Source organism: Fukomys damarensis, unplaced genomic scaffold (genome assembly GCF_012274545.1).
Source record: "Fukomys damarensis isolate Sample0158 unplaced genomic scaffold, DMR_v1.0_HiC HiC_scaffold_34, whole genome shotgun sequence".
In the NCBI taxonomy this organism is placed as follows: domain Eukaryota; kingdom Metazoa; phylum Chordata; class Mammalia; order Rodentia; family Bathyergidae; genus Fukomys; species Fukomys damarensis.
Genome location: NW_022900946.1, coordinates 1,440,476 through 1,465,064, shown reverse-complemented (window position 1 = coordinate 1,465,064; position 24,589 = coordinate 1,440,476). Strand labels below are relative to the sequence as shown.

Below are 24,589 nucleotides of genomic sequence, written 5' to 3'. Positions count from 1 at the left end.
GAGTCTTGCTATGTAGCTCAGACTGGCTTTGAACTCCAGGGCTCGGGTGATCCTCTCACTTCAGCCTCCCCAGTAGTTCAAACTACAGGTGTGTCACACAGTGCTCAGCTGTCACAGTTTCCCATCAGTGAAACAAAATACTCAACACCTCCAGCATAAAGGAGGAGAGATTTCTTCTGGCTCACATTTTCAGTCTGGCTGGCTGTTCCAAGGTACAAAGAGCATGGTGTTAAGGCCTGGTGGAGGAAGGCTGTTCAACCCGCAGCACCCAAGAAGCAGAGAAGGGAGGAGCTGGGGACAAGATCATACTTTTGCAGGTCATGCCTCTAGTGACCCACCTCCTACCAAACCCCACCTCCTATCTGCACATTTGTTAACTGAACTCATCGATGGACAAATTCACTGATGAATGTGGCAATCCAAGACCCAGTCTCCCTCCAAACATGAGACTTAGGGAAACTTTTTAGATCTAAACCATAACACCAACTAAACACTTTTAAAGCCGGGCATAGTGCTGTACATGCCTGTAATTCCACTACACAGGAGGCTGAGGCATGAGAATCACTACAAGTTCGAAGCCAGCCTGGGTTACACAGTTCAAGACCAGCCTAAACTATGGAGAGAAACTGTTTCAAAACAAAAACATGAACACGACAAAAATAACCAAACCCCCCAAAAAACTCACATATATTTATTAGTATGTTTGCCAAAACCCCACACCTTTTTTTAAAAAATTAATATGTCTACTGTAGAAAATAAGGGATAAAAGGTAAAATTTATAACTATGAACCCAAAATCTCTCCCAGAGAGCAAATGCAGTGGATGTTTACACTCAGAAGAGATAGCTCCTGAGAACTTTATAAATGTGAAATTTGTGAAATTCCTCATAGCCTAATATTCACAAAAACAAGATGTAAAACTGAGACTGGATGGATGGTTGGCTATTCACTGTGCTGGAAACCATGCAAGCTTGATGGGAAAAAAATGCATTAATATTTGAGCTGAAATAGTTTCAGTGTTTTTTTTGTTTTTTTGTTTTTGGTATGGGGGATCGAACTCAGGTCCTTGCACTTGTGAGGCAGGTGGTGGAACCACTGAGATAAATCCCCAGCCCCTTTTCAGTGTTGAAGTTGGAGAATCTCTATTATATAGAAAAGTACCGATGACCTATTATATATGCCAGGCACTGTGCTAGATACTGAGCATACCTAGAACAAAATCTTGACTTCGTAGAACTTGCAAGTTTATCAAATAATCAACAAATGAGTATACAATTATAGGCTTTTATAGGGATTACATAAGAAATTATAAGGATAATGGCTTTCTACAGACACTATTGTAACAAAATGTCTATATGTCCACGTCCTTAATTTCCTTGTAAGATTGTGTAACACTGTAATTCTGGGTCTAAAGATCTGCTTGCTTAGCCGGGGATTTAGCTCAGTGGTTCTGCCGCCTGCCTTGCAAGCCCAGGACCGGAGTTTGATCCCTGGTACCAAGAAAAAAAAAAAAAAAAAAAAAAGCCCACCAAAGTTATTCTCAAGATCTGCTTGCTTAGACTTTACTTCCAATTTTTACAAAGCGGACTTTTTTTTCACTTAATTAGTACATGTTTGTAATTCATGCAGTTTACAATTATTTTAGACTGGTTATATGTACATAAAATAGGCTTTATTTTTTACAGCAGTTTAAGGTTTTTAGCAAACCTGAGCTGAAAGTACATAGGTGTCACATATCCCCGGGGGGGGCCCTCCTCCCCTTATCAACAACCAGCTGCTTTTAAGTCTGTCTCTGCTTTGCTAAATCAGAATTCAGGGAGTCACGGGAAAAGAAAACTACATTTCCCAGCAGGTAGCGCAACACGCCAACGGGCGCATGCGTAAGGGGGCCCGCCGCGCTAGCCCAAGCTTATAAAAGGGGAAAAAACTGTGTGTGGTTCTCGACGGGCCGCGAATCTTCGGACGGAAGTGCGTTGCCATTCGTGCAGCGAGAAAGCATTCGAGGACGCGCCTGCTCCCGCCGTCTCAACTGCCAGCGAGACGTGCTTGTTTCTCCTGGGACTCTGTGGGTGAGGCTGGGCCGTGGCTTGGAACGTCGGGAGAAATTGGGAATGAAGGGCTGCAGCCCTCCCTCCGGGCCCACGTTCCGCCTTAGCTCGAGGCGTCGGTTGGCTGCGGCGCGCACGCGCCCTGGGCGGCTCGGGGAGGGGCTCGATGCGCCCTTCCTCCCGGGCGGGACTACTCAGTCCGGTGCGGAGACCCGCTGTCAGGGTGAGCTGCGAACCCCGGCGCTTTTCACTGCCTGCGCAAGAGTTACCACCTTCTAAAAGAAAATAAAGCTGACGTGGCGGCTCACGCCTGTAATCGCACCTACTAGGGAGACTGAGGCAGGAGGATTGCGAGTTTGAAGCCGGCGTGGGCAACTCGGAAATTTAGCAAGAGCCTGTCAAAAAAAAAAAAAAAAAAAAAAAAAAAATCTCATGCTCTATTACGCCACTCCAATAATTTACAGTTCTTACCAGCCTTGGGAAAAAATAAAAGAAAAGTAAAAGTGCCCACTTTAAAAACAGAACAACCTCATGCACCCTCTAGCTATTTCCAGTTGCTTCTCATTTGCTCCTGTTTGCAGCCGAAGTCTTCAGTGTGTACCCATTAGAGATTTTCCCATAACAAATCTCTTCACCCACTCCAGGTCGGCCTCGGCCCCCACCGCCCCATTAAAACGTCTCTTTGCGAAGTTGCCAATGATGTTTAGGTTGCCAGGTTCAGTGTTAAAGTTAGTTCTTGTCCCATAGCAGGGTTTGATTCAGCTCTCGAAATACTTGCCCATGGCTTGCTGCCCATCCTCTTCTTTGCCTCTAGCTTCTCCCAGTGTCTTGCTATTTTTATTTTTGATAGCTGTCCTACCCCAGGGCCTAACCCTAGGGGACCCCTTTGTCTCTATTCGCCCCCTATTCATTAGCCATTTTATACTGCAGATATAAATACTTTATTGTGCTGCTAACTCAGATTTCTATCTTCTGCCTTGAATTCAAGATTCATAAAGATTCAGCTCTTTGGTACCAGGGATCAAACTTGGGATGTTGCACTTGCAAGGCAGGTGGCGGAACCAACATAAGGATTCAGTTCTGGCATAACACCTCTTACATGTCTACTTGGCATTTTGATTGGGTTCAGCATAGAAATTTTGAGTTTTATCCTTCACCTGCCTTCTCAGATCTTCCTATTCTTTCAGTATCTCAGGCCACAAACCTTCAGGTATTCATGATGCTCTCTTCCCCTTCTCCACCAACCTATTACCAACCTACTTGTCCTTGAGGTTTTGAAGTTCTGCTTCTGGATGTCTTGAGTGTTGTCTTTGACACTCGGTAAGTTCTTTCTGCTTGAGAATTTGTTTTAGTTCTTTGACATTCTCTGTCAATATATATTTAGATTGATTTATCCTTTGTCTCCTGTCGTGCTTATTTCACCTAAGAATAAATATGGAACTGTAGTCATTTGTCACTTGCTGACTGGAAAATATTCTCGGGAACACATTGCTAGGCAATTTCATTTGAGCATCATAGAGTGTACTTACACAGAAAAGGACTATACAACTTCCTACACACCTAGGCTATGTGGTGTCCTAGTGGTTTAGCCTGTTGTGCCTGGGCTACAGTCCTGCACAGCGTGTTAGCCACTACACGATGGGGAAGTAATTGTCACAAAATGGTGTTTGTAAGTCTCGGTACAGTAAAAATACTAAGTGTTACTTATGAGACCACCATTATATATCTGTTTGTTGTTGACAGATGTCATCATGCCATGATTGTATTTAATGTCTTCTTTGCATTCTGAACAGGCAGAGCCTGTTTATCACATTGATTGCTGTATATCCCTCATGCCTGCCCCAGAATAGATACTTAGTAAGTATAATTAAATGAATGAATCTATAAAGGGGGAAATATCTCTTCTGCATAGGTGGGAAATAGTCTCTCTTAGAGTATTTTGGTAGAGATCAACTTTTTTTTTCTTTTTTGGTACTGGAAATTGAACCCAGGATCTTTGCACTGAGCCCTTTTATTTTTCATTTTGTCCAGGCTGAACTCAAACTTGTGACCCTCTTGCCTCAGCTTCCCAGAATGGTAGGATTACAGGCCTACACCACCACAGCTGGCCCAACGTATCTTTAGAAGAGGTACAATTCTTCCCACAGTAGCCACTAACAGACAGAGCTTTCTTCTGCTCTCCCTCCCATCAGGGACTGCACACTTTACCATGGCCCTTGTGTCTGCTGACTCCCGCATCGCAGAGCTCCTCACAGAGCTTCATCAGCTGATCAAACAAACCCAGGTAAGAAGCCACACTTTCACTCCTCCAGAGGAACGGGGCTGGATGCTGAACCAGATAGGTCTGTGTTCACAGAGAGTGGGCCTGCAGGAACTGAGGTGATAGGAGAAGGGTGAGGGGTGAGAAACTGAATGTGGAAATGAGGACTGAGAAGTATAATGGATGTTGGGAAGTAGGAAGGAAATGTTCGAATAGGAAGGGGAACAAGGGAAGAGGGAGGGAGAAAGGAAGGAAGGGACAAAAAAAGGAAAATAGCAGGGAAAAATGGAAACAAAGCTTTTGTACATAGGGAGGAGAAGGGGCTTGGGGGAGAATGGGATAGAATAAAATTTATTTTAAAAAAAGGCAAGGGATCTGGGTGTGGTGGCACACACCTGTAGTCCCAGCACTCAGGAGGCTGAGGCAAGCGGATCACTGAGTTCAAGACCATCCTGGAGTACATAGTGAATTCCGGGTCAGTCTCAACTACATAGTGAGACCCTGGCTCAAAACAAACAAACAAAATTAAATAAATTAATAAAAATTAAAAAGGAAGGGAATTTTAAGTATGACTACCATTCTTTTTATGTGTAAAATAGCAATTCACTTTGTGTAGCATTTTGAAAGATAGTCTACATGCATCTATGTAAAGTATGCAGTTCAGTGGCTTTAAAATAAAAATTAAAAAGGAAGGGAATTTTAAGTATGACTACCATTCTTTTTATGTGTAAAATAGCAATTCATTTTGTGTAGCATTTTGAAAGATAGTCTACATGCATCTATGTAAAGTATGCAGTTCAGTGGCTTTTGGTATACTCTACTTCCCTGAAAATAAGACTTAGCTGGAAAAAAAACCCCCACATGCTTTTCAGGATGCTCCTAACATAGACCCCACCCCAAAATAAGCCCCAGTTCAGATGGTCAGCCAAAGGGACACATTTAGTACATCCATTGCAACACACATCAGAGGTACTGAATTATAAAATAATGTTAATACAAAATTGAGTTTAAATAAATATTGACATTCATACTTAAAATAAATGGTAAAATAAGTTTAAGTTAAGCATTTGTAAATACCCACAAGGGCACCTTAGGATGAGAGGTAAACAGCCGTGTGAACAAATGAACTTAAGAGTCATTGCCGAGTGACCGGTTGGGGCACAGATGCACGCAGGAGTGACGTGCACAGCTGATAAGGAGTGGAATAGGAGGCTTCATAAGTCAGTGCACCTTGTGTGGTAACAAGCAGGCAACGTGGACAGGAAGTGCTCGTTTAAGGGCAGCTCTCTTGCTGGACATGAGAGGTTGGGGCCAATGGTTGGATGGGAAATAGAGTCACAAGAAATTCAGGCTGGTGGGGTGTAGGACTCAGCCTGCATAAGCCTTTCTAACCCTAAGCTAGGGTTTACAAAATACAGCCTTTTCCTGGTCTACTCAGAAGTAGTTTTATCATTTCAAGTGAAATAGAAATATTTTACCAAAAACCCCAAAAGAAGAAAAATTAGCATATTTTATTTTAGAGGGCATTGGCTCCCTAACATTTCTTCACTTTGATTCACATGTTCTTCAGAACTCCCTAAATACAGTGAAACTTAAGAAAACCTACAAATTTCTCAGCAAAGGTTTCCAACCAAAAATTAATAAAAGTAGCTGGGGATTTAGTTCAGTGGTTCTGCTGCCTGCCTCACAAGCACAAGGACCCAAGTTTGGTCCCCGGTCCAAAAAAAAGTCACTTTTTTTTTTTTTTTTTGAGATAAGTCTCACTGTGTAGTTGAGACTGACCTGGAACTCACTCTGTAGCCCAGGCTGGTCTCGAGCTCACAGCGATCCTCCTGCCTCAGCCTTCTCAAGTGTTGGGATTACAGGTGGGTGCCACCATGCCTGGCCTAAATGATATCTTTGTAGTAGGTGTAGCATGGGAAATAAGAGGATTCTGGCACACATATTGCTAAGTTAAATTCAGAACCCAGGCTGGTTGGTTGCATACTGTATGATTCACTCCTATCTTACGACATTTGGGAAAAGATAAAACTGAAGAGAAGAAAAGAGATAGGTTGTTGCTAGTGCCTTGGGAATGGTGGGAAAGGAGGACAAATACGTGGAGCACGGAGTAGTTTTCAGGGAGGTGCTGAAAGATACTGCAGTGGTGGGCGTATTAAACACAGGACGATACATTACAAAGTGAGCCTTAGTGTCAACTCAACTGTGGCAGTGTGTATAAGTTTTGGTATGTCAGCTTTCACAAGAGGACCACACTGATACAGGGTGTGAGAGATCAGGGAAGCTACACAGAGGAGAAGACAATGGGCATTTTCTGTACTCTCCGGTCAATTTTTATATAAACTTAATGCTGTTCTAAAATGGTTTATTGAATAAAATTTAAAGGACAGAAAAGATGCAGGTACGTCATTAGCATTCCGTCCAGCTGAGCCTCGTGTCACCTGCCTGTTATCTCAGCACTTGGAAGGCCAAGGCAGCAAGAGTCACAAGTTGAGTCCACCTGGGCAGCTTAGTGAGGCCCCTGTCTGAGTAAAAAGGGTCGGGATGTAGCTCATTGTGAAGGTCCTGCATTCAATTCTTAGTACCATGAAACAAAACAAAATAAAAAGCCTATTATATCATCATCCCACCTAACCAGACTCTGAGGGCTGCCACTCCGCTTTTCTGGCCTCCGTCTGACTTTGTCCACTTCCAGAAGCAGCAGTGGTCTTGGGGGTGTTCTGGCATCTGGTGAAATTGAACGAAGATGACTGCACTGTCATTCTCTTGCTCTGATTTCTCTCTCAGCTTTTAATGTAACACTGGACTTCCTCAGTCCCACATGACTGCTTGCTCATTTTTTTTTTAACTTTGCTAATATTTGTCCTTTAACCATTTCTAATGATTTTTACTGAACTTATCCCCTTTGGAAGACACACTGGGCTGAGGCATGCTGGTCTAGAGTGCTGGCCGCAGTGCCCATCTAGAGCAGGCTGGGGCTGTCTATTAATGATTTTTACTGAACTTATCCCCTTTGGAAGACACACTGGCTGAGGCATGCTGGTCTAGAGTGCTGGCCGCAGTGCCCATCTAGAGCAGGCTGGGGCTGTCTCTGCCATCAGGCCGTGCAGCCCTGTGTGTTTTCTCTGCTTCTTCCCCAGACCAGTTAACCATAGAGGTGCATGTTAGTGTCTGGACTTGTGACTCGGTTTTGTTGGTCTATAATTCAGTACCTCCTCATCTTGAGTATTGTAGTTCTGTAGTAAATGTTGAGCCTGAAGTATGTGAGTCCTTCATTCTCCTCTTTCACTTTGAAGATTGGGCTAATGTGGTTCTCTACACTTCTGTCCATTTTAGGATGAGCCTGTCAATTCTGCAAAGAAGGCAACTGGAATTTTATGGGTGGGCACTCCATTAAATCTGTAGAGCAGTTTGTCTTCGATGAAGGGTTGTCAGAAGGCATGAGTTAATGATTTACCTTTGATGGTTTCTTCTGTTTTAGTCTGGGGAAAAAAATTGTCTCAAACTTGTCCAGAATTTGGGTTTATGGGAAGGGATGCTGAGTACTATGCTGGACGAAGGTCTGCCTCACGTCTCTGCGTCTTCCTCGCAGGAAGAGCGTTCTCGGAGTGAGCACAACTTAGTGAACATCCAGAAGACCCATGAGCGGATGCAGACAGAGAACAAAAGTGAGTAGTTGGTTTGCAGAGAGGAGGAGGGTGGGGAGCGCGCGGCTGTTACCATGTGTGCATCTCCACAGCGCTGCTGCTCCTTGGACCAGAAGGGCAGTGTTTCCTTGGGCTGTGACCTGAAGTGATCTGGGAGGTGGGGATGGGCTCGGCTTGGCACTAAAGACCCTCCTCTTCCCTGTCGCCTGGGGTTCCCTGCTGTACCCTTAGTCCCACAGTGGTCACCACAGGGCAGGCACTTTCCTCTGACTGGCATCAGAGTCGCCTGCTTCTTTCATGCTCACAACTGGCTTCTCTGTGTGTTGTGATCTGGAAAGGCCAGAAAGCGCTCTCCCAGGTGTGAGGACTCCTGTACCTATGGAGATGGGAACTTGTTGAACAGGGCCTCAGCCCCTGCAAGCCCTGCTGAGCCAGGAACCCCAGCCTGCAGCCTGGCCTCCCTGAGTGCCCTGGGACTTGCCAAATTGCCCATGCTCTTGTTCTGTGCTTACAGTTTCTCCTTACTTCCGGACAAAGCTGCGCGGCCTGTACACCACTGCCAAGGCTGACGCAGAGGCTGAGTGCAAGTGAGTACTGTGCACACCCCGTGCGCCCTTCCCTGCCTGTGGCCCAGGGAGGAAGACCCAGTGGTCACTTCTGCTCAGACTCAGTTGCCTCATCCTTAAAATAGGGATAACAACTCCCCACGGGATTGTGCACATAAAATGGGATAATTCATAGAAAGTGTCAGATGTCAGCTTTCTGCGCTCTTCTGAGTGTCCCTTGTGGTAGGAATACATGCTCTTCTGTGGGTTTACTGTGCTCCGCCCAGTCCCAGTACCTTTCCTGTTTACCTTACTTGGTCCCCGCAGCACCCCCTGAAGCTTGCCAAATTGCCCACGCTCTTGTTCTGTGCTTACAGTTTCTCCTTACTTCCGGACAAAGCTGCGCGGCCTGTACACTACTGCCAAGGCTGACGCGGAGGCCGAGTGCAAGTGAGTACTGTGCACACCCCGTGTGCCCTTCCCTGCCTGTGGCCCAGGGAGGAAGACCCAGTGGTCACTTCTGCTCAGACTCAGTTGCCTCATCCTTAAAATAGGGATAACAACTCCCCACGGGATTGTGCACATAAAATGGGATAATTCATAGAAAGTGTCAGATGTCAGCTTTCTGCGCTCTTCTGAGTGTCCCTTGTGGTAGGAATACATGCTCTTCTGTGGGTTTACTGTGCTCCGCCCAGTCCCAGTACCTTTCCTGTTTACCTTACTTGGTCCCCGCAGCACCCCCTGAGCACTGGAAGTGTTGCTGCCATTGTACAGATGAAGAAACTGAGACATAATCCACCCATCTAGTAAATAGAGAAACCTGATTTTTTTTTTTTTTCCTTCTTGTGGGTACTGAGAAATGAACTGAGGACCTTCACATTGAGCTACATCCTCAGCCTTTTAAAATCCACCCATCTAGTAAATAGAGAAACCTGATTTTTTTTTTTTTCCTTCTTGTGGGTACTGAGAAATGAACTGAGGACCTTCACATTGAGCTACATCCTCAGCCTTTTAAACATTTTTATTTTTGAGCTGGGTGTGGTGGCATGTGCCTGTAATCCCAGCCTTCAGGAGGTTTAGGCAGGAGAATCGCTGTGAGTTCAGACCAGCCTGGGCTACATAGTTCTAGGTCAGTCTCAACTACATAGTGAGAAAAACATTTTTTAAAAAAAATTTTTGAGACAGAGGCTTGCAAAGCCATCCAGGCTGGTCTTGAACTTGAGATCCTCCTGCCTCAGCCCCCAAGAGTCCTGGGGTTATTGATATATGCTGCCACACCTGGCTGGGCAGCGTGATTTTTAAGCCCAAAATTCATATTCTTTAATACCCTGCTGGATGATATTAATAATGGCTTTGTACAGCACAGATTTGTTTTTTGTTGTTTTGGGGGGGTTTTTTTGGTACTAGGGATCAAACTCGGGACCTTGTGGTTGCAAGGCAGGCAGAGGCACCACTGAGCTAAATCCTCAGCCCAGCACAAATTTGTTTTATATGAATGTCACAGAATTCAAACAAGAGCTTCAGTTACATACGCTCTATTTTATAATTTTGTTTATTTTTTAATGTAGATTGCACCCACAAGGTTAATTGTCTGACACCCCTGTAATTCACAACTTAAGTTTAATTACTTTATAGCTGAGCATGGTGGTGCCCACCTGTAATCCCAGCCCTTGGGATGCTGAGGCAGGAGGATGGCTTTGAGGTCAAGGCCAGCCTGGACCACATAGCGAAATCCTGTCTCAAACAAATAATTGCTTTGCCCATTCAGTGGCTTGTGGAGTACCAGCCATGAGACAGAGTAGCACCCTGAACATTTAATAGTGGCCCCAGCACGCTTCCCTTCCTCCTGTGTGGCTATCCCACCCCCTGGCTTCATGGCCCTTGGTTTTCTTTGCCTTCAGCAACTATTCTGTGGGCCTTTGCTGTGCTCATCTGAGTCTGGTCCATCCCTTAGGGGACAAAGGTGGGCACAGTTCAGAGAGGAGAGGCACCCTAAAGATGGTTGCAGAGATGAAAGGTCTGGGATTGCCTTGGGGAGGAGGGGGACTTCCGCTGGTCCCTGAGTTAGAAGTCAGCAGGTGGAGGAGGAGAGCTCCGGGACGGAGTGCCAAGGCCCTGGCAGGAGCTGCAGAACACGTGCATTCGGAAGAGGAGCACAGGCCTACGGGGCTGGGGAAGGGAGAGGGTGTGAGTTGAGGGCCTTTTGTGCTGTGGGTCTTATCCTGAGGCTGTGGGAGGCCAATGAAGACTTAAAGCAGGAAAGAAAAACAATAACCAGTTAGGGGATGAGGCCTGAGTGTGACTGAGGTGAGTGGGACAGCGGCAGTGGGGATGGAGAGGGAGGACGGGTCAAAGCCAGTTTCTATATCAAATTAGGCGGCCAGTAGACGGGGGACACTTAGATTCCCAGCTTTTCAACTTGGACAAGGGGTCTGGTGGGGTTACTTGTGCCCAGTTGGGACACAGAACTGAGTAGGTGGAGCTGCAGGGAAGAGACACTGAATTCTGGCTGGAGTTGCTGCCTTGAAACTGCTTCCTCCTCTGGACTGCCCAGCTTCCCCTCCCCTGGTACAAATTGCCACCTTCGAGAGTCAGGCCTTTCCCCTTGCCTGGGCTGGAGTAGCCAGTGTAAGTTAGTGACTTATCCGTCGCGCGCGCCCGCGTTTGTGTGTGTGTGTGTGTGTGTGTGTGTGTGTGTGAATCCAGCCCAGGGCCTACACTGAGCTACACCCCCAGCTCTGCACTGGAGAGTGAAAAGCAAGCTGTCCCTTCCCAGCCTGTTGGCAGAGCAAAAAACTGGAACAGTCTGGTACGGGCAGTCTCTGGCAGCAACTTGCTCAGAGTTCAACACTCATAAACCTGTTTAGTAAATGCAGGGCCCACCTTGCAGTTCTGCCACAGCTTTACTTTTTCAGACTCACACCTTCCTACACTGTTCCCTACACACCAAGCCAGGCCTTCTCAGTCATACCACATGGGAAAGTGTACAGGCAGGGGAGATGCCAGCTCAGCACTGTAAGGCTTTCTCCCAGTTGAAGAGATCCCACGTCCCTGTGCTGATTAAGACAAAGATCTGGATGTTCCAACAGGTTTTCTGAAAACAGTGCTTCTTAAAACCAGAGAGTCACTGGGGATTTAACTCGGGCACTGTGACTGCCTTACAAACACAAGGTCCTGAGTTCGTTCCCCTATACCAGAAAAAAAAAATCAGAGACAGTCTTATACAACTGAGTATAATTCTCAAAATCAGGACATTGACTCAAATAAAGGTGAGCTTGGTGTGGTGACATATGACTGTAATCCCAGCACTTGGGAGGCTGAGGCAGGAGGATCAAGTCTCACTGGGCAGTCTAGTGATTTAACAAGATTCTGTCTCAGAGTAAAAAATAAAAAGGGCAGGGGATATAGCTCCATGTGAAGACACTGGGTTACTCATGTTTCATGATCATCTGCTTATGTCCTTCACAGCAAAGGGACAGGCTGTTTATTTACAGCAGGTCAGCCCTGCGCCCAGTGTGCTCTGTGGGCTTCCTCAGTCTGCTTGGCCTTTCATGGCTTGGCGTCTGGAAGCTTGTAGATGTCCTGCCGCATGGGTGTGCCTGATGTGTTCACGCCACGAGGCTCGGCTTTCACACTGGGGCACAGTGGCATGGGTGTGACACTGCCCTGGAAGTTAGGGTGGTCTCTCCTGGCTTGGTCCTGTGTTGGGTCATTGCTGCTTTCCATTGTAGAATCAGTATTTTTTTAATTCCCAGAGGGCCTTTGCGCTGAGCTGTACCCCCTGCTTATTTTTGAGACAGGATTTCATTAAGTTGCCCAGGTTGGGTTTAAATTTGTGATCCTTTCGCCATTGCCACCATCTGGGGTGCTGGGGTTACAGGTGTGCGCCATCAAGTTCAATTTGTAATCAGAATATATCTTGTAGGGAGATGCTTTATGACCATGTGAATGTCAGTTCCACATCAAGCCTATTTTAGCATCCATTTATAGTTCTTCCTGAAACAAGTGAAAAAATTGTTTTACAGTTCCCTAGGAGATTCTGGGGTCCACTTGGGGTGAGACTCACTCCTCTGAGACTGCACAGAATGCAGTTTGGACATACTTTATGAAAAGTGTTCTTGGGCCAGGTTCAGTAGCGCACACTTGTCATCCCTGTACCCAGGAGGCTGAGGCAGGAGGGTGTGAGTTCAGGCCAGCCTGGCCTATGCAGGGAGACCCTATTTCAAAACGGCCATAAAAACTGTATCCTCTAAAAAGGCTCAGCATTAAAGATCAGCCTTCCCAGGGTTCCCTTTGGCCTTCCATCTTTTATTCCTGATCTGCTGGTTCTGAGCGCCTGATTGCCTGGCTTCTCCCCTGCTCTGCTCAGGGGTGGCCAGTCTTTCTCCGGGTCTTGGTCTCTGCCTGGCAGGCTGTACAAGAGTCACGCCCTCTGGATGCCCACAAGCTCACGTTCTAGGTGAAGGTCTTGCCACTACCAGCTCTGTTACTGCTGCTCTGGGGATTAAACTGAGGCCCTGATGCACTGTAGGCAAGTGCTGTTCCATCCCTTTTTCATTCTTACTTTTGAAACAAGGTCTCTCTATAAACGTTTTTCAGGAAAAAAAATTTATTAAAGGGCCCATTGCCATTAACCCCACTCATAATACTCAGAATATTCCCCCTCTTTTTGTTTTTGTGAGACAGGGTCTCACTGTATAGTTCAGGCTGGCCTTAAACTTAGCCCATGCTGGCCTCAAACTTGCAGTGATCCTCCTGCCTCAGCCTCCCAAGTGCAGGGATTAAAAGTGTGCACCACCACACCCCCAGCCTATTGCTCCTCACTTCAAACACACCCATCATTCTTGGTAGCATCTTGTGCTGGAACAGGTTTTGTTGTTGTTTTGTTTTGTTTTGTTTTGTTTTGTTTTTAGCCAAGGGATTGAATTCAAGTCTTTGTCCTTTCAAGACAGACAGTGGAATTACTGAGCTAAATCCCTGGCCCCTAGAACAGTTTTTTTTTTTATTTACTATTAACTGCATTCTTTGATCACACCCTGTATATTGCTCAGGCCGGCTTTGAACTTTCCTTCCTTGTACTTCAGGCTCCCAAGCCAGGGTAAGAGGCGAGTGTCCCCTTATCCATGCCATGGCAACATTGAGTAAAGCTTTGCTGGAGGAATGGACTGAAGTTTGCCATGGGAGGCAAGGATAAAACGGCCTGCAGTGGAGGCCCTGCTGCTGTTGCTGCTGAGATGGTCTCTGAGGAGATTCCCTGAGGTCTCGAATGAAGAAGCCTGCCTCCAGCAAAGCTTAGTGCAGATGGCTCTGGGCTACCTGGGTCCTAGAACCCCGTATACTCGCTTTGTTCCTGGGGCTGTGTCCATGCCAGGTCTGTCTGTGCCTGCGGCCTGGTAGGGGTGAGTTCCCTGCCCCTGTGCTTCTCTGAGCCAGGACACTTGCCCGGCTCCCAGGGTGCTCCTTTCATCTGTCCCACCTATAGCAGCCCTGGATGGTCACCTCTGACCACACCTCGAGGACTGGTTAGGGCTGCGGAGCTGCAGCAGCATTTCTACAGAAACAGACGCGCCCAGGGCAGAGGAGCTCTGCCTGCCCCTCTTATCTCTCTGGGGTCCTTTTAGGATTTTTGGCCTTCTACTTCCTATTGTGTTGCCATTCTTGCTTTTGGTATTGAAAAACAGTTGGGGTGTACCTCAGTGATAGTTTCCTTGCCTGGCATGCACAAATCCTTGGGTTCAATCTCCAGTGCCACAAAAACTACAACCATGAAAAGATAAAAAATACACATTGCAGCCACAAGCCACATCACATCTTGAGATGTGCATCCTTAGGCAATTTTATCCCTTGGCAAACGTCCCTGAGCAATGACACAGACCTAGATACCGTAGGGCAGTGATGGAGAACCTTTTAGAACTTTGGTAACAGACAGCACATGTGCCATAAGTTCACCACCACTGCTATAGGGCATCGCTTGTCTGGCCTGCTGATGCAGTGAAGAGGTGCTGTAAACAAGAGACTTGTGGTGTGTTTACAGTAAACTCGGAATTTAGCTCAGTGGCACTGCACCTGCTATGCAAGTTCAAGGTCCTGAGTTCGATCCCTGGTACCAAAAAAAAAAGATAGTAAATAACCTGAGTAACAGTTGCTATCATTATCCGGGGCACTGTACTGTATATAGCTGTGTCCCCTCTACTTTTGTAAGACTGGCAGGAGAGTAGGTTTATTTATACCAGCACTGCCTTGACATGTACACTGCACAACATCTGGTGGCTGAGCCCCGAGACAGTATCTCACGGGCCGCCACTGTGTGTGCAGCCCACGTCGTCTTTCCCGTCTCTGCGCGGTGAATAACTAACTTAGGGTTGGGGTCAGTAGCTTCCAGCTGTCAGGTTGATCTCAGCAGAAAAGGAAGCCCATGCCATCTGCTTCACCCATCCTTTTCTGTCCCTCCCCTCCCTCAGCATCCTCAGGAAGGCCCTGGATAAGATCGCCGAGATCAAGTCTCTCTTGGAAGAGAGGAGGATTGGTGAGTGGGGAGGGGGTGTGGGTGTTTCCTGAGCAGGCAGTGAGGGCTGCAAGGGCAGCGGGCGTGCTCTTGGAGGGGCTGGGACATCTCCGGGCAGTCACCCACGGGGCATCTGATGAATCTCACAGGTGGGGATTCCCTAGTTCACATCCGAGACTAGGAATCCAACCCCAGCCCTCACATTTCTCTTTTCCTCTGTGACCCAGGCTGGTCCTGTCCCTCCTTCCGGTCAGGTGTTTCTTGGTGTAGTAATAACAGGGTTTAGTAAAGCCCCAGTATGGAGCCCTGTTTCCCAGTGTGCTGGCTTCCAGAGCCCTTCAGTCGCCATTTCTTTGGCTTTCTTGCCTGTGGTGACAGCAGCAGACTCCACCCATCAGTGCTGTTCCATTGCCATTTGGGGTTTGCTCTTGTGGATAGGTATTCTGTGCCATGGCTGAGAGGCTGAGGGATATCACTGGATCCTTGGTTTCTCAACTTCTGGTTGAATCACAGTATATATTTGTAGAAAAGTTCACATAACTGTATGGCTGGATGAAACTCTAAGTGACATAGCACGCTTACACGAGTACTGCCCAGATCAAGAAACAGTGGGAGCCAGGTACAGACATTCAGACCTGTGGTCCCCACTACTGTGAGGCTGAGACAGGAGGAATAACAGTTCCGGGCTAGTCCTGCAACCCAGTGAGACTCACATCACAATAAAAATTTAAAAGGACTAGGGTTTAGCTCAGTAGGAGAGTGCTTGCCTAGCATAGGATGCTCTGGGTACGGTCCACAGAACTGGAAGGAAAAATTAAAATTCAGAACTTGATCAGCCCCCCAGAAGCCACACTGGGGCGGCTTTTTATTTCTTTGCCCCAGGATGTCCACTGTGCCTTGTCTCTGACCAACCTGGTCATTTAGCTTGTGTGTCCCCAGCTTGACATGGGTGGGCGGCAGGGATGGCCCACGGGAGTTGGGTGGGCCTGGCAGAGGGCATGCCTGCACCTCAGGGGCTCACTCCTCCCTGCAGCGGCCAAGATCGCGGGCCTGTACAATGACTCGGAGCCCCCTCGGAAGACCATGAGGAGAGGGGTGCTGATGACGCTGCTGCAGCAGTCGGCCATGACCCTACCCCTGTGGATCGGGAAGCCTGGTGACAAGTGAGGCAGGGCTGGCGAGGGAGGGGCCAGTGTGGAGGGGCCAGGCTGACTGGCCTTCTACTCCCAGGCCCCCACCTCTCTGTGGGGCCATTCCAGCATCAGGGGACTACGTGGCCAAACCTGGGGACAAGGTTGCTGCACGGGTGAAGGCTGTGGATGGGGACGAGCAGTGGATCCTGGCTGAGGTGGTCAGTTACAGCCACGCCACCAACAAGTGAGTGGCACCTCCCTACCCTGCCGCCAGCTGTGCCGCCCTTGCTACACCTTCATCTGCCACTTTTCCACCTGTCTGCAAACTACCTCCCCAGAGTGCCCGGTGGCGGCGGTGTGTGACACCCTGATCCCTGGCCAGTGTTGTGTCCCCCCCACCCCCGTGTCCTCCTTCCTCCTGACTGGGCCTGTAGCCTAATGGCATCCACTGCTCCCCTCTGTCACCACAGGTATGAAGTGGATGATATTGATGAAGAAGGCAAAGAGTGAGTGTCCCCGAGGGGGTAGGGCTGGCCCTTGGGAGGTGTTTCCCCAGCTGCTACTGACACGGTCCCCCCAGGAGACACACCCTCAGCCGCCGGCGCATCATCCCGCTGCCCCAGTGGAAGGCCAACCCCGAGACGGACCCCGAGGCCCTGTTTCAGAAGGAGCAGCTTGTGCTGGCCCTGTATCCACAGACCACCTGCTTCTACCGGGCCCTGATCCACACTCCCCCACATCGGGTAAGGGCTGGGCGGAGAGGCCTCTCAGGACCCCTGGGGCCAAGACAGGTCACAGGGTGGTCCTCCCCGTCCCTCTCTGCTTCTCTTTCTCCAGGGCTGGGTTCCCCTCTCCTGCTTATCCGGGTCTGTCCTAGCTGCCTTGGCCAGCAGTGACTGGAGGCCTGCTGCGCCTCCTGTCCCGCTTCACTGGCAGCCTGAGGTGGATGCACACCTCTGGAGCTCCAGCCTCTCTGCTGTCCTGAGTTCTTCCCAAAGCTCCCACAATATTACCTGGGTCCTGTGTGGGAAGGTGCAGCCTGGAGCTGTTTCTGTCTCCTTCCAAGACCCTGGTTGGTGGTCTGGCTTGCCCTGGATCCCGTTAACAAAAGGCTCCTGAGTGCAGCAGACCCGCACTGTTGTGGCCTGAGTCTGGCCGGGGGAATCGCCTTCTCTTTGCTCTTTGTTCCTTGCCCTTCCGAGCCTCCTGACCCCAGAGTGGAAGATAAGGACAGGATAAACTAGGAGCAAGTAGCCTGTGGCTCCTCTACTAGCCTAGGGCTGGATGCTGGGCAGGCCTGGCCTGGAGGTGTCTGAGCAGCCTGTCCTCCCTCCTGCCAGCCCCAGGATGACTACTCCGTCCTGTTTGAAGACACCTCCTACGCAGATGGCTACTCCCCTCCTCTCAATGTGGCCCAGAGGTACGTTGTGGCTTGTAAGGAGCCTAAGAAAAAGTGAAGAAGGCTGGCAGACGCAGGCAACTGCTGCCCTCACTCCTCCTGGGAGAGGCAACAAAGGCTTTTCTGTGAGCAAATAAATCCTCATCCCTCTCTCTCATGTCTTCCGGGCCTCACTTCCCCAAATCTCCCCCCACTGAACGGACAGGGGTGGAGTGGAGGCCCCTGCGGGAGAGGCTGTATCTGGGGCCTGTGGGACTTGCTCCCAGCTCAGGCTTTGTCTTGCTTGCAACACAGGCCTGAGTGGGCTCATCGTACTTTATCCTGAGCTCAGGTTCAGGCTGCTGAACACCCCGTTGCGTGGTTCCCCACTTCAGCACTCAGAGCTGCCAGCGGAAGGGGAGGCTGCAGCCTGCCACCTTCTCAGCGTAGTGGGCGTCAAACTGCTGGTTCTGGGCCACATTAAAGGTGCCTTTCCAGTCCCCCACGATGCCTGAGAGAAGGAGAGAGGCCTGAGTGTACAGAGTGTGCAGAGGACTCGCACGTGCCAGGTGGGCCGTGGTGGCTGCTTCCTCCCTCCCTCTGCCCCAAACCCCAGGCCTGGCCAGGCCCCACCTCTCCTCGTGAAGGAGGAGCCTGTGTGGTCCATGTGGGCAGGGCCTGCGGTGGTGTAGGTGGCCATGGGGTTGTTCCTCATCTCCTCGAAGGATGTGTGGACGATGAGGTCCACGGTCTCCACAGGCAGGGAGCGCCCCGTGAACTGCAGCATCTTCTCAGTGTTCCTTTTGGGGTCCTGGAGAAGCAGACACATTCAAGTTCGTAAGGGAAACACGGCCCCTCTGACTTCACGGGGCAATGTCACTTCCCCAGAGAGGCCTCAGCCTGCTCTGCCTCTGGGCTCTTCCCTGTGGCACAGCCAGTCACTTCCCCACCGGGACCCTGGAGTGAGCCCCTTTGGTTCCTCCTGGAGGAGGGCAGGGCCCGCAGCTGGGCACTCATCCTGGGGCAGGGAGAAGCAACAGCCCCAAACTGCGGAGCAGTGCATGCACACGTCGCTGACGAAGGTACTTGGAGATCAGGACTGTTAAGTCATGCTGCTGAGCTGGCATGGGTCACCCGGGAAGGAAGAGAGGATCCCTGGATTGTGGGACTGCCATAGACAACTGGGTTGGAGAAGGCCTCAGCCGGTCACCATGAGGTTCCTGTCCTGTGTGGTAAGGAGGGAACATTGGCAGGTGGTCTCACCTCTTTCATGTCCTCATAGAAGGGGTAGAGAACAGGGTGGGTGCAGCTCAGCTCCCACCACTCCTGCACGTGCTGGTGCCAAAACCCATAGGCTCTAGGGAAGGGGACAAAAGACAACAGTCTGGATTTAGCTGACTGCCCCTCACTTAGACCCTCCGCCCTGCAGAGTCAGGCCCACCTTCGCCATCCATGAACTTCTCCAGGAAGCTTTCCCAGGTGCCAGGCTCAGAGTGCAGCTTGGCCATCTTGTAAAAGTTCTAATAGGAGACCGCCACGTCCTTTGCATTTCGTGCAGCATAGACACCTGCAGGGGCAGGTGACCCAATCCTGTGCACCCTTGCCACACACAACCCTAGAGCAGACTTGCTCCCTATCCTGCTTTCCGGGCATTCTTCATACTCCCTGTGCAGACGGATCTCTAGGTCTGGCAAAGGAGAGTGTGGAAGTCCCCTTGCTGAAGATGTCACGGTATGGGTACAGCTGAGCAGGCATTCTTCTGAGCCTTTTTTTTTTTACTACTCGGGACCTTGCATTTGCAAGGCCTGAGCCTTCTTTGATATTGAAGTAGTGACTGGTCCCTGGAACCATCCATATTTATTACCTTTTTTTTTTGGTGTCCTCAGCAATGGGAAGCAGTTTGTTTTTTCCTTTTATTTATTTATTTTTAAAAAATTTTTCTGGTACTGGGGATTGAACTTGGAACCTTGCACTTGTGAGGCAGGCTGTGGCACTGCTGAGCTAAATCCCCAGCCCACGATAGTTATTACTAATCTGACCTCTTTCAATGTCGCCAAGATATGGAACAAAAATTCTGGGATGCCACCAGCCCCCTTTTTGCTAGGCCAGTTTTCTGTGGTCTGCACTGAGTCTCCCTTACCTGAGCTCTTGCCCAGGCAAAGGGAGTGACTTCTACCCTGAGATGAGAGAAGGCTCAGGGGTCCACACCAGAACAGGACAAGTGGAGCCCTGCCCTGCCGCTCACCTTGACCTGATCCAGCAGAGTCTGGGGAGCAGGGCCACAGGCAAGTGCATCTTGAGCAGCCATGGGGCGGGGACATTTTTCACAGTCTCAAGCCCTGAAGCATGGGCAAGGGAGAGCGGCTGGGCTGGAGCAGGGTCCCCACACACACCGCTTCCCTTGCACCCGGCCCGGCCGCACAGCTGAGAGAAGCCCTGGATCTCTGAACTCCAGGAAGGACACCGGCATGGAGATGGGGTCTCGGCGACACTTCCCAAGGTCGCTGCCCTGGTAGATCGTGTCCAGCGTCTCACTCACCCAGGTGGTGCCTGGGAAGAGAGGAGGAGGAACAGGGCTGAGGGCCAGTCCTGCTGGCCAAGCAGGGACCGCAGCCCAGGAGCAGGTGGCCTCCCTGCCTAAGGACCTGGGGTAGGTGCTGATGAGCAGGACATCAGACCAAGCCTGGAAGTGCTGCAGTGGCTCTGTGGTGTCTGCAAGTCCTTGATGAGCGGGACCCCCTTCGCGTAAGCCAGGGGCAGGAGGTGTCCTGGAGCGGCTCCATGCTGCTGCCTCAGTGTGAGACGCGGGCTTCCTTAGTGCCAGCGCCCACCCCTGGGAGGAATTCTTATTCTAACCCCAACCCTAATCAATTATATATGGCACTGTCCGTAGTAGAAGCCAAAGCCCAAGTTTATGAAATCCCAGTGAGCACTCCACACCTGTCTTTTCTAATTATTTGTGAGCCAGCTTTATCTTAGTTAGTTCTTGCTGTGTGGCTCCTAGCCTACACCTCCATCCTCATCCCCCTAAGAGATTCTGGGCCTTCCCACAGGGAAACTTCTCTGGCCAGCCAAGCCCAAAAACCCACCTTCCCAGCTAAACTTCACCTGGGCTCCAGGACAAGCAGTTGAGCAACTATGCTTGTTTGGGGGCGGGGTCTTGTATGTGGAAGAGAAAAACACCAGTAACAGCTAAAAAGGAGAGGTGGACTTAGGCCAGCCAGGAGTTTTCCTGTTGAGATAGTGTTTCCAGAGAGAAACGGCAGGGAAGGCAGAGGCCTGTCGTGGCTCTGCTAGATGTCCCTTCAAAGCCTCATGTCACAGGTGGGGCTTCTTGGGGGTGGCTGGACCTGGAGTGTGTGACGCTGGAAGTGATTCACGGTCCAGTGCTAGCTCAAGGGCACTAGGATTAAGGATGCGAGTGCTACCCACCCTAAATAGCCTAGATAAGATAAAAGGGATAGAAAGTGCTGTGGTCACTCCTTGTTTCCTTACCTTCTGCCTGCCATGAACTATTTTTCTTCTGCAATGCCTATCTGCCACCACCCTGCCTTGGAGCCCCTGACTATTGGAATGAAACCTCTACAAACAGACCTAAATAAACCTTTCCCCTTTTAACTTTGAGTGTTGGGTATTTTGTCTCAACAATGAGAGAAAAGTAACCAAGATAGAATTTGGTACCAGAAAAGTGGGGTTGTTGCTGTGACATTACCTGGCCATGGGACTCGAGCCTTTGGAACTGGCTTGTGGGAAGGGAAAGAGTTTGGAAAAGTTCAGAGATGCTGAAAAGGCAGAGCTGGAACTTAGGCTGTACACCAGATCTGGTTCGTAGACACTAGGCCCCTACCGCCAAGAGAGAAGGAAGCCTGGCTCCGGCTCCAGCTGGTGGCAGACCTTGGCATCACCCACATGCCAGTTCTAGGTGCGGAATGCAAGAGCTACGGTGTCAGGAAGGCTTCCACCCACACCTCAGAAGGTGGCCTGGGAGGCCAGGCAGTGCCCCTTAAAGGGCTGTGTGTGAAGCCGAAGGTACAGTGAAGACCCCTGAAGTTTGGCAACTTCAGCCAGGAGCTTGGTCAGGTAAGAAAAGCTACAAGGAAGGAGCAGAGCTGGGCCCAGTGAAGCCTTGGGCGTTACAGCCACCCAAGCACTTTGGAGCTCACAACTTGCCAGTTTACAGGGGATGCTGGAAGTGGAACTGTGGGATTTAATGCTTACCCTGCTGTTTGGGTCTTGCTTGGTTCCCAATCCTTGCCGCCCCACCCCCACCCCATTTATAACTTTTGGAATGGACATGTCTCTTGTACCATTGAATGTTGGAAATATTTAACTTTCATTTGTACAGGGGCTTGTAGCTAAGAGTTTGCTTTAACTCTCAGGACATTTGGACTTGGACTTTTCAGCAATGCTGAAACTGTTAGGACATTGCCAATGCATAAAGGGATTTACATGAGTCTTGTGGGGGGCAGGGGTAGAATGTTATGGCTTGTTTATAGATGTACCCTCAAAGCCTCATGAGGTCATGTGTGGAGCTTTTGCATAGGTGGCTGGCTAAGGAGTGTGTGATGTTGGAATTGATTCATGGTCCAATGCTAATACAGGTGCTTGGTTAAGAGTTTGCTTTAACTCTCAGGACGTTTGGACTTGGACTTTTCAGCAATGCTGAAACTGTTAGGACATTGCCAATGCATAAAGATTTACATGAGTCTTGTGGGGGGCAGGGGTAGAATGTTATGGCTTGTTTCTAGATGTACCCTCAAAGCCTCATGAGGTCGTGTGGAGCTTTTGCATAGGTGGCTGGCTAAGGAGTGTGTGATGTTGGAATTGATTCATGGTCCAATGCTAGATCAAGGGGAGTAGGATTAAGGGTGTAAGTGCCTGGATAAGATACAAGGGACAGAAAGAGCTGTGGTCACCGCTTGTTGCTTTGCTACCTTCTGCCCTCCATGAACTGTTTCTCTGCACACCTGTCTGCCATCACCGTGCCTTGAAGCCAGTTGATTATAAACCAAAACCTCTACAAACTGTGAGCTTAATAAACCCTTCCCGCTTTGAGTGTTGGGTAATTTTTCTCAGCAATGAGAAAAGGAACTAAGAAAAGGCCACAGCCAGGAATCGATTAGGAGCCTGATGGAGCCCAGTGGGGCCAGGCTGCCTCAGAGGATGTTGCGGCCAGCAGCTGGGAGGGCGCTGAGGGAGGTGTGGACAGCCAGCCACACTAGGCACTTACCTGACCTCTCAGGGTCCTGGCATTGGGGCCCCTTAGCTTGCAGTGGTTTAGTGTGGGTGCTGTGTGGAGAGTGCAGGCTGTCCTGTGAGCCAAAGGTTTCTTAGGGCCAGCGTGGGAGGGAGGTTAAACTAGCGCTGGGACTTGTGAGGTTTAGTGGGAAGGACTACTTACTTTGACTAGCACCCTGGCTGAACCAAGTGTAGAGGGGTCTGCAAACAAAGTGTGGGTTTAGTTTGTAAAAAAAAAAGTTCTGAAACTAGAGGAAAGTAGCCAGCGTTGGACTGTTTTGATTTTGAGCAGCAATCTAGCAACTGACCAGACCCTACCACCACCAGTAAATCTCGGCTGAATGGCAGGTTAGAAGAATGCTTTTTTTTGTTTTTTTTGAGACAGGGTCTCATTATGTAGCCCAGGCTGGTCTCAAACTCACAGCAATCCTCCTGCCTCAGCCTAAGTGCTGGGATTACAGGCGTGCACCACCATGCCTGGCCAGCAGAATGCTTTTTTGGCTGATCCATTCACAGTAGGGGACATGCAGGGAAAGCTAGAGGTCAGGGCTATTCACCTTCCTGTTGGCTCGAGGGCAGCCTCTAAGACACCAAGAGTTCAGGACGGAGCAGCCACACGGGATTCCAGTAGCTTCTGGCTGTGATGAGGTCCAGAGTGATGTCACTGGGTGGGTTAAGTAATCAGGGCCAGAGTGGGTAGGGCAAGAAGGGCACAGGGCAGGGAAAAACTAGGACGCTGAAGTCCAGTAGCCACAGGAGGTAGCCCCTCAATCATGAGCCCTCAGAAAATCCTGTGACCTGAGGTATGCTGGGAAAATCGAGGCAGAGGGTTTTTCTGGGGGTGGGGGTACTGCTGATTGAACTCGGGAGCCTACATATGCAAGGCAGGCGGTGGCACCACTGAGCTGAATCCCTGGCCCCTGGCAGAGGTTTTTCAGGTAGGAGAGAAGGTGGTGCAGTGGTAGGGCCTGCTCCCCTACTCCTACCTCTGCTCCACCCATCAAGGACCCTCACAAACATTACAAGAACTCAGACTTTTTATTGCATTCAAGTAAAAACTGCACAGATCTGAGGAGAATACAAAAGGGGTAGTGCAGAGTTGGGGACAATGAGGATCAGGTCGCCAGCAGGTCTGTCCAGTGTGCCTGTGGAGACGTGAGTTGGTCAGAGGCGCCCGAGGAAGAAGGGGTAACCTAGCTGAGGCCAGGGCCATCTCACCTCGGCTAAATCCGAGTCCTCGTCGCCTTCCTCGGAGCCCATCCCACACAACGAGATCAGGTCTCCCCACAGCAGTGAGTTCCTACACCTACCCAGGGCACAGCGGCCCGGAGGATACAGTCAGGCATCACGAGCCCCTTCCAGTCTGGCCTGACCACTGGGCACCCTCACCCTGGACTAGACCAGGCCGGGAGAGGACCGGACTCACCCAGGGCACCGGCCCTCCAGGGGCACAAGCTGCCCTGGCTCCGCCCGGAGGAACTCCTCTGCCAGGCAGATCACATGGGCTCGCAGGGGACAGCCGGGGTGGGGGCAACGCAGGGGGCCCTCTTCATCCTGTGGGCGGTGGCAAAGCGCAAGGAACGCGTGCATCGCTTACTGATGCTTAAGGAGCCCAAGAGCCGGGTGTGGGACAGGTGGGGAGACTGATGAGGAGGACACTTGCTACAGTTTAGGCCCTGTTGGGCAGGCAGAGTCCAGGGGAGAAGGGCAGGGACGTGCACAAACGGGACTCCACTTTAGATCTCCGGGGAAGGTGCCGCGTGGGCACCTCAGCCCGGGAGAGGGCAGCGCTCCGACAGGCCCTGCCACGCCAGGAGCGGCCCCACAGCCGGCAGC

The 24,589-nt window shown here is 50.0% G+C and overlaps 2 protein-coding genes and 1 pseudogene across 4 annotated transcripts in view; 1 reads left to right on the top strand and 2 right to left on the bottom strand.

The window, feature by feature from the left end:
- The first annotated feature begins 1,867 nt into the window (after window positions 1-1,867).
- On the top strand, window positions 1,868-17,688 carry Sgf29 (SAGA complex associated factor 29). 3 transcript variants are annotated; one of them, XM_010623537.3, is made up of 13 exons: window positions 1,868-2,068; window positions 3,235-3,367; window positions 3,841-3,904; window positions 4,079-4,123; window positions 4,240-4,331; window positions 7,900-7,975; window positions 8,469-8,541; window positions 14,961-15,025; window positions 16,038-16,167; window positions 16,235-16,381; window positions 16,608-16,643; window positions 16,718-16,880; window positions 17,478-17,688. In XM_010623537.3, exons 5-13 carry the CDS (start codon window positions 4,257-4,259, stop codon window positions 17,592-17,594), a joined length of 882 nt encoding a protein of 293 aa, XP_010621839.1. In that variant the 5' UTR covers window positions 1,868-2,068; window positions 3,235-3,367; window positions 3,841-3,904; window positions 4,079-4,123; window positions 4,240-4,256; the 3' UTR covers window positions 17,595-17,688. The 3 variants fall into 3 exon arrangements, with proteins under 3 accessions (XP_010621839.1, XP_010621838.1, XP_010621837.1); XM_010623536.3 differs by lacking the exon at window positions 3,235-3,367; XM_010623535.3 differs by lacking the exons at window positions 3,235-3,367; window positions 3,841-3,904; window positions 4,079-4,123 and having other exon boundaries at window positions 1,869-2,068.
- A 92-nt stretch (window positions 17,689-17,780) lies between these two features.
- Window positions 17,781-19,823, bottom strand: LOC104861904 (annotated as a pseudogene).
- Window positions 19,824-23,772: 3,949 nt separating this feature from the next.
- The window catches only part of Slx1a (SLX1 homolog A, structure-specific endonuclease subunit), a 2,115-nt gene continuing 1,298 nt past the window's right edge, over window positions 23,773-24,589 (bottom strand). The window contains exons 2-5 of the mRNA XM_033758727.1: window positions 24,479-24,555; window positions 24,180-24,345; window positions 23,972-24,059; window positions 23,773-23,898 (exon numbers count right to left, since the gene is read on the bottom strand). Coding sequence (XP_033614618.1) covers window positions 23,869-23,898; window positions 23,972-24,059; window positions 24,180-24,345; window positions 24,479-24,555 — 361 coding nt within the window. The 3' untranslated portion in view covers window positions 23,773-23,868. The remainder of the gene's footprint in view (window positions 23,899-23,971; window positions 24,060-24,179; window positions 24,346-24,478; window positions 24,556-24,589) is intronic.